The sequence below is a fragment of the Stegostoma tigrinum genome, chromosome 28, assembly GCF_030684315.1.
Source record: "Stegostoma tigrinum isolate sSteTig4 chromosome 28, sSteTig4.hap1, whole genome shotgun sequence".
Classification (NCBI taxonomy): Eukaryota; Metazoa; Chordata; class Chondrichthyes; order Orectolobiformes; family Stegostomatidae; genus Stegostoma; species Stegostoma tigrinum.
In genome coordinates, this window is record NC_081381.1 from 23,006,548 (window position 1) to 23,022,076 (window position 15,529).

A 15,529-nucleotide genomic window follows, 5' to 3' on the forward strand; every position below is an offset into this window, starting at 1 on the left:
GACCTAATGTTCATTGTCATAAATATACAACCAGCTTATTCATCATCTTTAAGGAAGAAAATTTGCTATCATGTGACTTTAGATCCACAATGATGTGGTTGATTTCTAAATACCTTCTGGGCACTTAAGGATGGGCAATAAATTGTGGCCAAGCCAGTAGTGCCGACATTCTGTGAAAGAGTAGAAAAAATGGTTCAGTTTCAGGAAAGTAGACATGCACAAAATGATGAAGGAAAAAGGACAGTGCTGTTGAAAGGAAGAAGCCAACCAATAGGAAATGCAATGAAGAAGCCAGCAAAGAAATTAAAATGTTGAAAATGAAAAATTTGAAGGCAGAAACTCCTCTTAGACCCACAATGTTTCTCTGAACAGAGCTGAACCCACACAAAAAAAATCCCTGTCCTGCCGCATGCTCATTTTTAATGCATCCGAGAGCCAAATTATACAGATACTGAGTTTCTTACGAATGTAAAGTTTTAGATCCCTATTCGGTTATAAAGGAAGATATTTTGCTTGACCTAATGGTGCATGCACACAGTTTGCACCACCTAGAGGTGGCATAATTCACAGCCTTATTATAAATGTTTTTTCCAAGCATCAGTTCTCTGTAAATGTTGCCAAGAAGTGGAACAGATGCTTTTATTAAGCATAGATAATGTGAGCTTACACTTAGAACCAAAACAATTTAAGTTAACACTTAACACTTAAAAAGAATTTCAGTTTAGCGATATGATTTCAGGAAAAGAAGCTGAGCAATAATACCCTTGGCTTTGGGGTTCATAACTCTTGGCTATTTCATTAGTTTTTTGGGCAATTCTTCACAATGTAATCCTCAACTCAAAACAACAAACAAAATAATGTTTGCCAGCGCTCGGCTAAAGTTCCTGTATGCAATAACACAACAAATTAATTCTACTGGACAACATGATAAATAGTTTTCACACTAGAAGACCAGAAGACATGAGTAGAATTCGGCCATTGAGCTCATCAAGTCTGCTGCACCATTCTTGCATGGCTGATATGTTTCTCAACCTCATTTTCCTGCCTTCTCCCTGTAACCCTTGATCCCCTACTAATCAAGAATCTATCTAAAGCTTTCGAGAAGATTTGTAGCTTGGTTGTGGATGAGGTTCTAGACATGCTGTCCAAGCTGATGAGTTTGGTTGCAAACGTTTCATTATCCTGTTAAGTAACGTCATAAGTGCGCCTCCGGTGAAGTATCCGTATTCTGTCCTGTTTGTTCTTTATCTGCCTCAATTTGCTCGGGTGGTTGGATTACTTCCAGTTTTGTTTCGCTGTGGTTTTTACACTGGGTCTGATTCAAAACATCTTGTTGATGGAGGTCCAGTTGCAATACCAGGCTTCCAGGAATTCCCTGGTGTGTCTCTGTTTGGCTTGTGAGATTATCGACGTGTTGTTCATGTTTAGTGAGTTGGGTGAAAATTTGTGATGTCTTTTGGTAACTAGTCAGTGTTTATGAATCCGTATAGCCAGTTTTCTTCCGGTTTGGCCTATCTAGTGTTTCTCACGGGCTTTGAATCGTATCTTGTATATTACCCCAGTTTTGCTGGTTTTGGGTATGGGATCCTTTGCATTCGACAGTAGCTGTCATGGGTTAGTTGTCAGTTTGTGGGCTACTCTGATAACTAGGGGTCTGAGTAGTCTTGTGGTCATCTCTGAAATATTCTGTATGTACAGTAGGGTGATTAGTGAGTCTGGTTGTGTTGTGTCTTCCTGTTTGTGGTCTGTCTCAGAGGTAACAGTGGATTGTGCTTTTTGGGTATCCGCTTCTTTTGAAGACTCCATATAAGGTTCCTGTTCTGCTTTGCGTAGTTCCAGGTTGCTGCAATGTGTTGTGGCTCGTTTAAATAGTCCCCTGATGCAGCTCCATTTCTGGGCATTGGGGCGATTGCTTAGTGTATTTGAGTATTTGGTCAGTATGTGTGGTCCTTCTATATACGCTAGTTTGGAGTTCCCCATTGTTTTTGCATTCTGACATAATGTCCAAGAAGAGTAGTCGGTTGTTATTCTCTTCTTTGGTGACTGACTCTTTTCCCAGTAACGATGTTGTTTGTGTCAGTGGGTTTTTTCTAGTTTTGTGCATTTAATAATCACAAATGCGTCATCTATATATTGGATCCAAAGTTTGGGTTGTATAGTGGGGACTGCTGTCCATTCTGATCTTTTGCGTTATTGCTTCTGCAATCAGCCCTCATATTGGGGATCCTGTTGGTGTTCCGTTGATTTGTTTGTATATGCTGTCGTCAAAAGTGAAGTCGGTTATGAAGCACAGATTTTGTAGTTTCAGGGTGGTGTCCTTATTGATATTGGTGTCCTGAGTTGCCTGTTTACTTGATTTGTCTAGTAGTATGGCAATTGTTTCTTTTGGCTAGGTTGATGTACGTTTATATCATTCTTGTAACACCACCTCCACCCCCAGACTAGGACCCCTAAGTTCCTTTATGATCCAGATTTTCAAAGCCTTTCCTATTTAGAAAATATTCTAAGCCTCTATTCTTCCTCCCAAAGTGCATAACCTCACACATTCCCTACGTTGTATTCCATCTGCCGCTTCTTTGCTCATTCTTGGTCAAGGAGAATCCAAAGGGATTCTACAAATATATCAAGAACAAAGGGGTAACTATGGAGAGAATACGCCCCTTGAGGATCAACAAGGCTGCTTCTGTGTGAAACCACAGGAGATGGGGGAGATACTAAACAAGTATTTTGCATCAGTGTTTAATGTGGAGAAAGATATGGAAGCCAGAGAACTTGAGGAAATAAATAGCGACATCTTGAAAACTGTCCATAATACAGAAGGGAAGGTGCTGGACCTCTTAAAATGCATAAAGGCATATAAACCCCCAGGACCTGATCAGGTACACCCTAGAACTCTGCGAGAAGCTAAGGAAGTGATTGCTGAGCGCCTTGTTGAGATATTTGTGTCATCTAAAGCCACAGGCAACGTACCAGGAGACTGGAGTTTGGCTAACATTGTGCCATTATTTAAGAAAGGTGGTAAGGAAAAGCCAGGCAACTATAGACCAGTGAGTCTGACATCGGTGATGGGCAAGTTGTTGGAGGGGATTTTGAGGGACAGAATTTGCATGTATTTGGAAAAGCAAGGACTGATTAGGGGTAGGCAACATGGCTTTGTGTGTGGGAATTCATGTCTCACTAACTTGATTGAAATTTTGAAGTGGCAAAGAGGATTGATGAAGCAGAGCGGTGGACATGATCTATATGGACATCAGTAAAGCATTCAACAGGTTGCATATGGTAGATTGGTTTGACCAGATGCTATACAGGAAGAACTAGCCATTTGGACGCCGAACTGACTCTCGGGTAGAAAACAGGTGGGTGGCAGAAGGTTGCTTTTCAGACTGGAGCCTCTGACCAGCAGTGTGCCCCAAGGATTGCTGCTGGGTCCACTGCTTTTCATCATTTATATAAATGATTTTGATGTGAACATAGGAGGAATGGTTAGTGCAGTTGACACCAAAATTGGTATAGTGGACAGTGAAGAAAGTTACCTCAGAATCCAGTGGGACCTTGATCAGATGGGCTGAAGGACCAAGGAATGGCATGTAGAGTTTAATTTAGATAAATGTGAGATGCTGCATTTTGGAAAGGCAAATCGGGCAGGACTTGTACACTTAATGGTAAGGTCCTGGGGAGTGGTGCCGAACCATGAGACCTTGGTGTACAGGTTCATAGTTCCTTGAAAGTAGAGTTCTAGGCACACAGTTGTAGGTTAGTGGATTTAGTATAGGAGTTGGGAGGTCATGTTGAGGCTGTACAGGACATTAGTTCGACCACTTTTGGAATGCTGCATTCAAATTTGGTCTCTCTGCTATAGGAAGACTCGTGTGTAACTTGAAAGGGTTCAGAAAAGATTTACAAATCTTGAGAATATGAACTATAGAGAGCGGCTGAGTCGGCTGTGGCTGTTTTCCCTGGAGCGTCAGAGACTGAGGGGTGACCTTATAGAGGTTTATAAAATCAAGAACGGCATGGATAGGGTGAATAGCCAAGGACTTCTCCCGAGGATAGGAGAGTCCAAAACTAGAGGGCATAGGTTTAAGGTGAGAGGGGAAAAATTTGAAAAGGACCTAAGGGGCAACTTTTTCACACAGAGGATGGTGTGCATATCAAATGAGCTGCCAGAAGCAGATACAATTACAACATTTAAAAGGCACCTGGATGGGTGTATGAATAGGGATCGTTTAGAGGGATATGGGCCAAATGTTGGCACATGGGACTAGATTAATTTAGAGTATCTAGTAGGCATGGATGAGTTGGACCGAAGGGTCTATTTCTATGCTGTACAGGTCTATTGTTCTGTGACTCCTAACCTGTCCACATCCTTCTGCAACCTCCCGACTCCTCAACAGTACCTGCTCTTTACCTCTCTTTGTGTTATCTAAAAACTTAGCAACAATGTCTTATGTCCCTTCGTCCAGATCATTAATGTATAACGTGAAAGGTTGTAGTCCCAACTCTGACCACAGCAGATCTCCACCAGTCACCAGCTGCCATCCTGATAAAGACCCCTTTATTCCTACATTCTGATCTCTGCCAGTCAGCCCAATCCTCTATCCATGCCAGTACCTTGCCCCTCACATCATGGGCTCTTAACTTATTTAGCAGCCTCCTGTGCAGCATCTTTCAAAGGCCTTCTGGAAATCCAAACAGATCATGTCCACTGGCTGTTCTTTGTCTACATTGCTCAATACGTCCTCAAAGAATTCTAACATTAATCAGGCTTGATGAAGCTGTCTCAGTCACATGTTACTATGCACTTGCAAGTATCCTGCAATCTCGTCCTGAATAATAGACTCTTAAAATCTTACCAAGACAGGCTTAGTTTCTTTTCTTCTTGAGGACTTTGGTGTTTTTTTTTCCTCATCTTTCACTTTTGTTATTCTCTTTTCTGTTGAAAGAATGCCACCAGATATGTTGACATGGTTTATGTTAAACTTCTATATCCCACAAGTGTGTTTTATACTATACTGGAAAATGTGTTGTAACTTACGTATTATGAATGGACTTTTTTTTTCCCCCTGCATTCTTCTGATCTGTGTAACTAGTTCTGAATGACTTATTTTTCTTTTCTCAGTTGGAAAAGAAACAGGTGACTCCTCCATTTAAACCACAGATCACAGATGACTACGGCCTGGAAAACTTCGACACTCAGTTTACAAGTGAACCTGTGCAGCTTACACCAGATGATGAGTGAGTTTATCTGTGTAAATTTAAAATTTTCAAACTTTACTCATTGCCTCTGGGAGCTTTAGAATTACACATGTATTTAATTTAAAAGACTGCATATCACTGCGCCATGAACAAAAAATACTATTTCAACTTGTAGAATTTGCTGAAATTAGTAAATTATAAACAAAAAATGTAATTTAGTTTTAAGTTTGTAGAACACAAATATCTGTTTGATATAATAACTTGCTAAAAATAATCATGGATGATAGGATGTTAGCAGACCTATATGCTTATAGCTTATTTTCTGCAGTCAATTTCCGTAAAAGTGTATATGGCATGCTTCTTGGAGCACATGGTGGTAATTCTTTTTTCAGCTTCTTTACTGCTCATATTACTTGTATTTCCCTTTCATGGAGAGATCAACAGTTTAAATAAAGTAAGTATTATGTTTTCCATAACATAGTTCAGATTAAAAACTGACATTTTGATTATCGGTACACATTAGCAGTGGATGCTTGGGATTTTAATTTTAACAAATTGAGACTTAAGGCTCTCTAAACCTGGGGGACACAGATATGACAAAGCAGTATTTTTATTTTAAGATTTAATTAAACTAATCTCAATATTTAATTTGAATATGTAACACTTTCTTCAGGTTTAATGCCTTGCTACCTGAAACTTAGTAATTTTCAGTACTGTAATGCAGCTGAAAAAATATCCCAGTAGCCTCCACTATCGCCATGGCTCATGTATCTGTAACATTAATTGACCTGTCTGGGAAACAGATTAAACCAGTTGAACAGTTTAGTCATTAGTTTTTTTTTAATGTAGCTATCAGTGTTGAACCAGTGGAAAAGCCAACATAGGATGCTACATTGGTCAAAAGAATCAAAGCTGAGACATGATACTGCTTTCGTGTAACATATATTTATTTTTAACGTTGAATTAAATATCTGAAAATTTATGTAACTCTGCTGTTTGCTGGTAAGACCATCTATTTCCACTTGCGTAACTTTGCCTGAGTCTGCCCCTACCTTAGCTTCGCTACTACTGAAATCTTTATCCATGCCTGTTACTTCTAAACTTAACTATTTCGATACATTCTTAACCAGCCTTTCATCTTCTGTCCTCCGTAAAGTTGAGATCATCCAAAGCTCTGCTGCCTCCGTCTTTAAGTACTCGGAGATATCTACACTATGTAATCAACTTATCCTTGGTATCCTTTGTTTGTTGTGCGCAGTCCAATGGATACCGGCAACCTACCAGTACTTGATTCAAATGTCCATTCATCACATTCTATCCTGTGGGCGGCAAAAAGTAATTTTCATTTGTAAATTATAGATTTTTAATATTGAAGAACATGCAAAGTGCTACAAAGGCATGGGTGCTGACAATCTGCCAAAGATAATGAGGATAGGGTCACAATGTTTGGACAGAAGTGGGTCTTAAAAAGGACTTTGGAAAAAAGGAATTCGAAAGGTTTCAGAATGGAAAAAAAAATTCAGTGATCCAGGTGCTTGAAAGCCAAGAAACAGTTTTTTTTTCCAGCTGATCATGCAATTTAATGAATGCCACCTTGACCAAATAATTTCCCTGAGAAACGATGGCTTGATAAACCACTTTGATGACCAGTTCCACGAAACATGCCCAATTATTAGTCTTATTTAGGTCATACCAAAATCAGGGTGACAGGTATTTAACAAGGAATATAGCTTTTGCCAGCAACAGATTTTATACACGAGAATGTGAAATTTAAACGTGGGGCAAAGGGATGCAAATGTAAGTCATCAGATAAGTTGATGCACAGTTTTAGTCTCCTTTCAGAAATGATATGATTTTATTAGAAACAGTTCTGGAAATGTTCACTAACTGATACCAGGATTGTGGGGTTTATCTGAAAAAAATTGGAAATGCCAGGAGTTTGGAAGAATGAGAGGGGATCTCATTGAAATACAAGATTCTGAGGAGACTTGACAGGATGGATGGTGAAAGAATGTGAGAGATTAGAACTAAGAAAAACAGTTTTCAAATGTGGACCTTCCCATTTAAGTTAGAGATGATGAGGATTTTTTTTCTGAGGATAAGGAGTTTTGGAACTCTTGCACGCAGAGAGATGGAATTGAGATTGTTGGCTGTTTTTAAAAGTAATCAATATATTGATTTACGTGTTCATCAAGAATCTAAGGTTATTGGAAGCAGGTGAGATTGTTAATGCCACAGTCACATGAGCCATGATCTTGTTAAATTAAGTTGTGGAGCACGTTGGAGGGACAGAGTGGAATATCCTTGCTACTAATTGCATATTTGCCTCAATCTTAGAAATGTGAAGACTTGCATTTATGGATCTTTTAGGACCACTAGATTTCTCAAAATGGTTTACAACCAATGAAGTAATTTTGAAATATAGTCACTGTTGTAATGTAGAAAATGCTAACACTAATTTGCATGTAGTAACCTCCCATAAACAGCCATGTGAAATGATCAAATCTTTTGTGATGTCAAATATCACTGAGGCATAAGTATTGGTCATGATGCTGGGAATAACTCAGCACCTTGGATAATGCTGTGGAATCTTTTACACTACTGAGGCTGTACAATTCCTTCTGCATTTTTTTCATACAGGATGGAAATACACAGGGCATTACAGTCCACCTATTTCAAAGACGAATTAATAAAATTAATCAATCACTGTACCAACATACAACTAGCCTCAGCAGAGTCTAACCTTGGCTCATCAGTCTTTCCCCTGAACTCTGCAGCCCATGGAAACATCACTGCAGCTGTTTAGAACATTGATCAGATGGTCCGGGGCTGTTCTAACATTTCTATCGAGTGGAGTCTAATACCAAGTTGGGTTTGGGTAGGAGTGTAGGCTTCTGGCATCAGCAAGGTCAATTGATACCTGAACAGTGGATGTGACTTACTGTTGCCAGATGTAGGATATGTTAGATAATACCTGAATAAGGGTTATTTTTAGCTAGCAATGAATTCTAGTCATCCGCAATATCAGGTGGTACACAGGCACAGGCTGTGATTCTCTCTCACTTATCATTGGCCAGAGCTAACGCACTGTTGGAATGGTCATGAATGCCCTCATGGGCCCCAGTTATGCCTGTCTCTTTGTGGGATACATGGAGCATTCTGTGTTCCAGTTCCCACCCACAACTGTTTCTCCAGTACATCAATGACATCACTGGTGCTCCTTCCCCTCTAATTCGATTTTGCTTCCAATTTCCACCCTCTGTCACCTTCACCTAGTCCATTTCTGACTCCGTTCCCTCCCTTGACATCTATTTCCATTCTGGGGATAGTCTGGCTAACAAACCTGCCAATTCCCACACTGTTACTTTGTATCCTCATACCTTGCTTTCTGGAAAGACACTATTACATTCTGTTACATTCTCCTGACACTATTACATTCTCCTGAGCTCTCTGATGAAGGGTCTAGGCCCGAAACGTCAGCTTTTGTGCTCCTGAGATGCTGCTTGGCCTGCTGTGTTCATCCAGCCTCACATTGTATTATCTATTACATTCTGTCAGTTTTTTTTCCGTCTCTATTTCATCTGTTCTCATGATGCCACCTTTTATAAGAGGCACACTGAATAATCCACCCTCTTCCTCAACCAAGGATACCCCACTGCTATGGTTGACGGGGCTGTCAGCCGTCTCCAACCCATCTCCCATACTTCATCCCTCGCCCTGCTCTTCCCTCCGACAACATTAATAGAGTCCCTCTGGTCCTCATTTACCACCCCACCAGCATCCACATCAAAAGGATGATTAGCCACTGATGCTGCCACTGGACACACATTCCTCTCCCCTTCATCCCTTGTCAGGCTTCTACAGGGGCCATTTCCTTCAGGACACATTCGTACACTGTTCGTCCACTCACACTTGCCCATGGCACTTCCCCAGGTAATCTCACAAGGTGAAATACCTGTCAGTTTACTTCCTCCCTCCTCACTATCCAAAGCCTCAGACACACCTTCCAGATGAAGCAGCCATTTATCTGCACGTCACTCAATCCAGTCTGCTGTGTTCACAACATGGTATCCTTTACGTGGGGAGACAAATGCAGACTGGGTGACCGCTTTGCTGAGCGCCCACATTTTGAGCACAAAAATGACCCTGAGCTCCTGTTGCCTGCCACTTCAGCACGCCAATATCTTGGTCTCAGGCTTGATGCAGTGCTCCAGCATAAGTCAATGCAAGCTGGAAGAACAGTGGGACCCTTCAGCCTTGGGACTCAAAATCAAATTCAATAATTTTAGGTCCTTAGCATCATCTTCCATGCCCTTACCCCAACCACCACACACCAGGCCTTGTCATCATGTGGGCTGTGACTACAACCATCCTATTGTCAGCTAGTAATAGTTGCACTTAGCAACTATTGATTCCCCTATGCTGACCTGTACCCATTCCTTTGTCTGGCCATTTGTTATTCTGTCTCTTGGGCTTCATCTCCACCTATCATTTACTCCTTCCCCCAAATATTTACACCAACTTTTCCATAGCTATAATCAGTTCTGGAGAAGGGTCACTGGACCCAAAACACGGACTTTGCTTTCTCTTCATGGATGCTGCCAGACCTGCTGAATGTCCCAGCCATTCTGTTTTTGGTATTGCTGGCATGCTTTCTTTGGCCACCATGAGATTAAGGCCAATTCCAGAGGAGTCCCAACCATTCCAAGAAGTTTGGTAACATAAAAATATCACAGTGCGTCATTCCCTCAATACTACACTGGAGTGCCAGCTTGATATTAACACTCTGGAATAAAATTCCAACCCAAAACTTTATATCACAAGCAAGTGTACAAAAATAGGATACCTGTAGGAGATGATGTTTATTCTGAATAGCTGATTGGAACTCAGCTAGGAGAACAGTGGTAAAGCGGATCAGGAGGTCACAAAGCATAGTCAAGAATTTCAGTGATAGATTGTTAGAGTTAGGAATAGATAAATGCCATGTTGGAGTTTGAAATATGATCATTTCGTCATGGAAAATATACAGGGCTGATTTGAGGCCTGATATGGGTGAACATGGAGGCTGACTCAGTCCTACTTTTGGGCCAGTTTACCCAGGGTAGATTTGTAGGCAGCAGGCAGACATCTAACAGTGCCTGAAGATCACTTAGGACGTATTATTGGGCAATTTTTGGAGAATCATTGCTTGGTGACTGTGTGTTACACCATGACTAGAATTGAATTCCAGCAGCAAGTGTCTCACTCACTGGTTTGGAGGGTAAAGTGAGAGCCCTGTCACGTGCTTTGAGGAAGCCCATGACGTGCACTGCCATTTAGTCAGTTGTCCAGTAGGCTTTCCCCGCAATCATGGTCCTAGACCTGCCAGACAGCAGGTCTTCATTGCCATCAGTACCACAAGAGAGCCATGGATACTGCAGCACTGCATATGGTAGTGGCCTAAAATCAGCAAGGGATCCAGGCTACAGGTGAGCAAGGTGTGCTCTCTGACCACTTGATGCTGGGAATGATGCAGGCTCACCCTTTGAAGAAAGGATAACCCGTCCTCTGGAAGTTTTCTTTTGTATTATTCATTCACAAGATGAGGGAGTCGCTGGCTAGGCCAGCATTTATTTTCCATCTCTAATTGCCTGCAGGGCAGGTAAGAGTCAAACACATTTGTGGAGTCACATGTGGGCCAGACCAGTTAAATATGGCAGTTTCCTTCCTTAAAGGACACTAGTGAACCAGATGGGTTTATCCAACAATTGACAATAGTTTAATGGTCACCATTTGGACTCTCATTTCCAGAATTTTATCGAATTCAAATTCCAACACCTACCATGTTGGGATTCACACCCAGGTCCCCAAGAACATTATGTGGGTCTCTAAATTAACAGTCCAGTTTTAATACCACTAGACCATCACGTCCCCACAAATGGACTTCATGTTTTCTGCTTTTTGGACTTGCCGTGTCGCCAACTGACCCACCCACTGCTGGTTGAATAACAGTATTAATGGGATCAGACACTTGAGTAGACATTAACTACCCACTTCACGGCCTCAGCATGATGGTGGGAATTCCATCCACAAGCCTTTCTACCCCACTTAAATCTGGGCAGAAGTAAGAAGTTGATGGAATCCACATCTGATGTCCTCCCACCTCGTTTAATGCCCTCTCTGCCTCCAGAAGCCCAGAGACAGCAATAAATTATGTCCCATGCTATTTTCTGATAACATTTAACCCTAGCACTGGTATCTTGAGGCCCAGAAAAATAATCTTGCTCATACGGTCAAAAGCCCAAAAGTGAGTCAGAGATGGCACTAAGATAGTAAATAGTCTTCTTCAGCCTGAGACAATGGCCAGGGAAGTTTGGAGTTCATTATAATTGAATGCATGTGGTGACAGAGGCTGGAATTGACAGCATTAGTTTAACAAATATTCGGGGGAAGAGATGATGGAAGCAGGGTGGGTGGATTGGCCAAGCTAAATTGCCCGTAGTGTTCAGGTATGTGTAGCTTCAGTGGATTATAGGCAGATGGGTCCGGGTTGGGTGCTCTGAGGGTTGGTGTGTGTTTGTTGGGCCGGAGGACCTGTTTCCACACTGTATAGGGATTCTATGATCTATCTAATAAAAATAACATGGAAAAATGTGAGCTTGTCCACTTTGGCAAGAAAAATACAAAAGGTTCATATTAGTTAAATGGAGATAGATTGAGGAGGGAACCTTGTCAAATGTCTTCTGGAAATCAAAGTACCATACGTCTACCAGTTCACCTTTATCTATGTTGCTTGTTGCTTCTCAAGGAGCCTTACTAAATTAGTCAAACATGATCTCCCTTCCTCAAAACCATATTGGCTCTGCTTGATTGCGTTAAGATGACCCAAGAATCCTGCAAAATCTGTACTAATAGATTCTACCCTTTACTTAAGACAAATATTAAGCTCATGAGCCTGTAATTTCTTGCTGTGTCTCCTCCTTTCTTGATTAATAGAGGGCTGTTTGCCTTATACCAGTTTCTTGGGACCTTGCAAGATTCTAGAGAAACTTTGGAAAATTTGAGTCTCATCTTGTAGGAGAAGATGAGCCACAAGAATTTCATCTGAAGTGATGGATAGCTTTATTTAAAATCTCATTGTTTTAACAGAGCATGGTTTAAAATTTAAACTATAGTTGCTCATTGCAAATTTCACATTTCCGAGAGTGAAATGAGATTTTCTACTCGGAAAGTCTCACCATCAGCACACTTGATTAGAAATCCAGTAATAATTGTTAACACTTAACTTTGCCCCCACAGAGTGTTCTGTTTAAAAGGCATGGTCTGAATAAATTCCTGAGCCTATGGTATAAGGAAGCTGAAGATAATTTCACACAAATGCACTAAAAACTAATATTAGTATACAAAAATGCTGGCCCAAAAAGTAATTGGGCTATCCAGATCTAAAAAGTCCCAGTTTTGTTTCCCTGCATGCCAGACTAGCTGATAACCAGTAGTTAGCTTTGGTACTCCTCCATTAGGAAAGGGAAAACCAGCCAGAATTCCAACTCCTGTTCATTGTCTAGTTTTGTCATGAAAATTATGAAAAAATATTGTGGACTACTTCATGAAAATTAAAGCTAATTGAATGCCAAGCTTGATTTTGAACCTCAGATTATCTCGATGATTTTCTACTTAATTGCATCAACAGCATAGATCAGGGAGCAAATAATTGTTCACGTCACTCAAACATCAGGTTCTCATGTTTGAATAATCATTTTTAAATACTGATTGATTGCCGAGCCTCACCTACGAATAGCCAATTCAGCAAGGTAATGGGAACCGCAATACATGTGCAGTTGTGCCCAGTAAATTAATGGTGTCTGCTAATAACTGCAGGACAGTCTTGCCCATCAAGCTAACAGACTGGCACTACATTTGGGACCATACTCCAGCAGGACTTAGAGGAAGAGATATTCATTCATTATAGTTTTATCTAATTTTTAATGCTAATAATTAGACAGGAAAATAACTTTGTGGAAGGTGAAGACTAAAAGACAATTTAAAGCAAGTGCCACATATAATTTCAAAAACAAAAACTCTCAAAACACTGACTGCTTTATCAGCTCTAATGCAATTCTTCAAGCTTAAGCTTCACAAAATCCTTGTATGAACTTTTCTGATCCCATTAGAAAAGCTGAAGTCATCAAAATGACTAAACAAAAAACATACAGTCAGCAAAACATGAACAATGTCCTTATTTATATTTTTAGATGCTGTTGCCAAAAAAATTTTGATAATAGCAGAAACAATTGCGCAACTTCTATATTTTCATTCCATCTATCTGCTTTGCTCCCCCACACAAGCAATATTATTTAATATTAAATTGCAAGACCCAATCCTGGATCCAGTATGCTGACTCCCTCACTGTGTAATAGACTGTATATTCAAAGCTCTAAATCTTTCTTAATTGATTGGAATGTTGGTTTTGTGACAAGATACATTGACAATGTTGCCTCAAGTCAGAGCACTTTGAAATATGATTCTAGAAACATAACTGAGAATTCCAGAAAGGCGACATCTCAGAGGAGAGCAGCCAAAGCGGGACTCTGAACACTGCAGTCTGGTCTGGCAGCAGAGCCAGGAACTCCTGGTTGCAGTGGGGCAAGAGTGGAGACTCCTGTTATTGGTTAGGAGTGGCCACAGCAGTGGCAGGATGGTATGCCTTTGAATCCTATTACTTCCACAGAATAAAAAACATCTCTCTAGAGATCGAGACCATAGAGGTTGCTATGCAGAAAGGCCATTGTGTCTGTGGCGGCTCTTTGAAAAACCCAAAACTAATTCTGTAGCTTAATTCTCCCCATGTAGCCATGAATAAAATACCATCACTGCTTAAGCCTTGGTGTAAACCTTGAGTACCACACTGTTTATATGTTCAATTGTTTTGCAGCAAAAAATGGCATCAAGAAAAAAGATGATGCCTGCACACATCAGAAGTGACTCAGAGCTCAAAAACCCACAGTGTAAGGGCATGTGCAAGTTCCAGGGCACAGATGTATTTGTGACAAAAACGAAAAATGTTTACGGGGAGAAAGAAGGTGCATCTAGCCAGCACTGACTTATTTCTCAACACCATGAAGAATACCTGGGATCACAGTAGCATGTAGCTTTGTAGTTGCACGGAGAGAGAAATTAAGGAATTGGCACTGAAGAAGTCTTGGACTTGATAATCTTGAAAATCAAAATCTTTGGTATATCAGAAGCTCTGCATTGTAGATCCATCCATTGTGACAATATCTAATCAATGGGCAGGCTGGGTTTTTTTTAATAGAAACTATCTAGTTAGCAAATGCAAACAGCTTTTTTAATTTATAGGAGGTGGACATTGCTGGGAGTTTCAAGATTTTGACTCCGCTAGATTGAAGTAATGGTGATGTTCCAAGTCAGGATGGTGTGTGATTTAGAGAGGAACTTGCAACAGATAGTGCCCCATGCATCTGCTGCCTTTTGGAACACGAGTAACTCTAATTTAGTTTACCCTCCAAGCTGCACACCAACCTTACTTGGAAATATAGGATAATAAAATGTGAGGCTGGATGAACACAGCAGACTTGGAAATATATTGCCTTTCCTACACTCGAACAACTGCAGCAAACTAAAGTGACTTTTTGCCATCACCTACTCCAAGGTAATTGAGAACAGGCAATAAGTGCTACCTTAACCAATCATTCCCGCATCCAATACAATACAACAAACACAAAAAAAATGAGATGCAGTCATACTGCACACTGATTTGTTGGTCAGAAGGATTAACATAGTTTTTTTTTTACTGGTTATCAAATAACCAACTAGTGTACCTCCTCTTTCAAGGAGAGATAAATGAGGTCTTTTTGGGTCAAACTCTCTCCAAGAAGACACAGCTTCCAGATATGGTGGATATGTTAATCTGATACCTGAGCCTTACTAGCTCATTGGTTTTTCAGAATAGAATTTGTGACTGACTAAACAGCTTTGGTCCATTATTGGGAGATCCATATAACCTTAAAATTAATGCACTTGGTTGTACATGTTAGACAAACAACAAAAATACTACCTGCATCTGTTACATGGTTCTTGCTCATAAAAGTGTAATGTTTCCGTTAATGTACTGACTGGCTTGACATGTCACATGATGTTTAACCTCTACAGTAAATGTCTTGTGGGCAGTCTGTGGGAGCCGTTAAAATACATGTCACTTGAAACATGGTGTTAGAGTGGTGAAGCTGAAAAAGTGCAAGTCTTCAGAGCTGTTAGAGCCATCAGGAAGACTTTTTTTAAAAATCTGCAACTTTAAGTCACAATGGGAGTGCAGATTCCACTCACTGCTGCAAAA

At 40.6% G+C, this 15,529-nt stretch overlaps 1 protein-coding gene across 11 annotated transcripts in view; it reads left to right on the forward strand.

The window, feature by feature from the left end:
* Positions 1 to 15,529, forward strand: part of prkcz (protein kinase C, zeta) — a 394,504-nt gene that overhangs the window by 348,104 nt on the left and 30,871 nt on the right. For 10 of the 11 annotated variants that reach the window (XM_059655617.1, XM_048561464.2, XM_059655615.1 and 7 more), the window contains one exon: positions 5,120 to 5,235. In XM_059655617.1, coding sequence (XP_059511600.1) covers positions 5,120 to 5,235 — 116 coding nt within the window. Of the gene's footprint in view, positions 1 to 5,119; positions 5,236 to 5,630; positions 5,651 to 15,529 lie in introns of all 11 variants that reach the window. The other variant, XM_059655616.1, reaches the window with a different exon arrangement.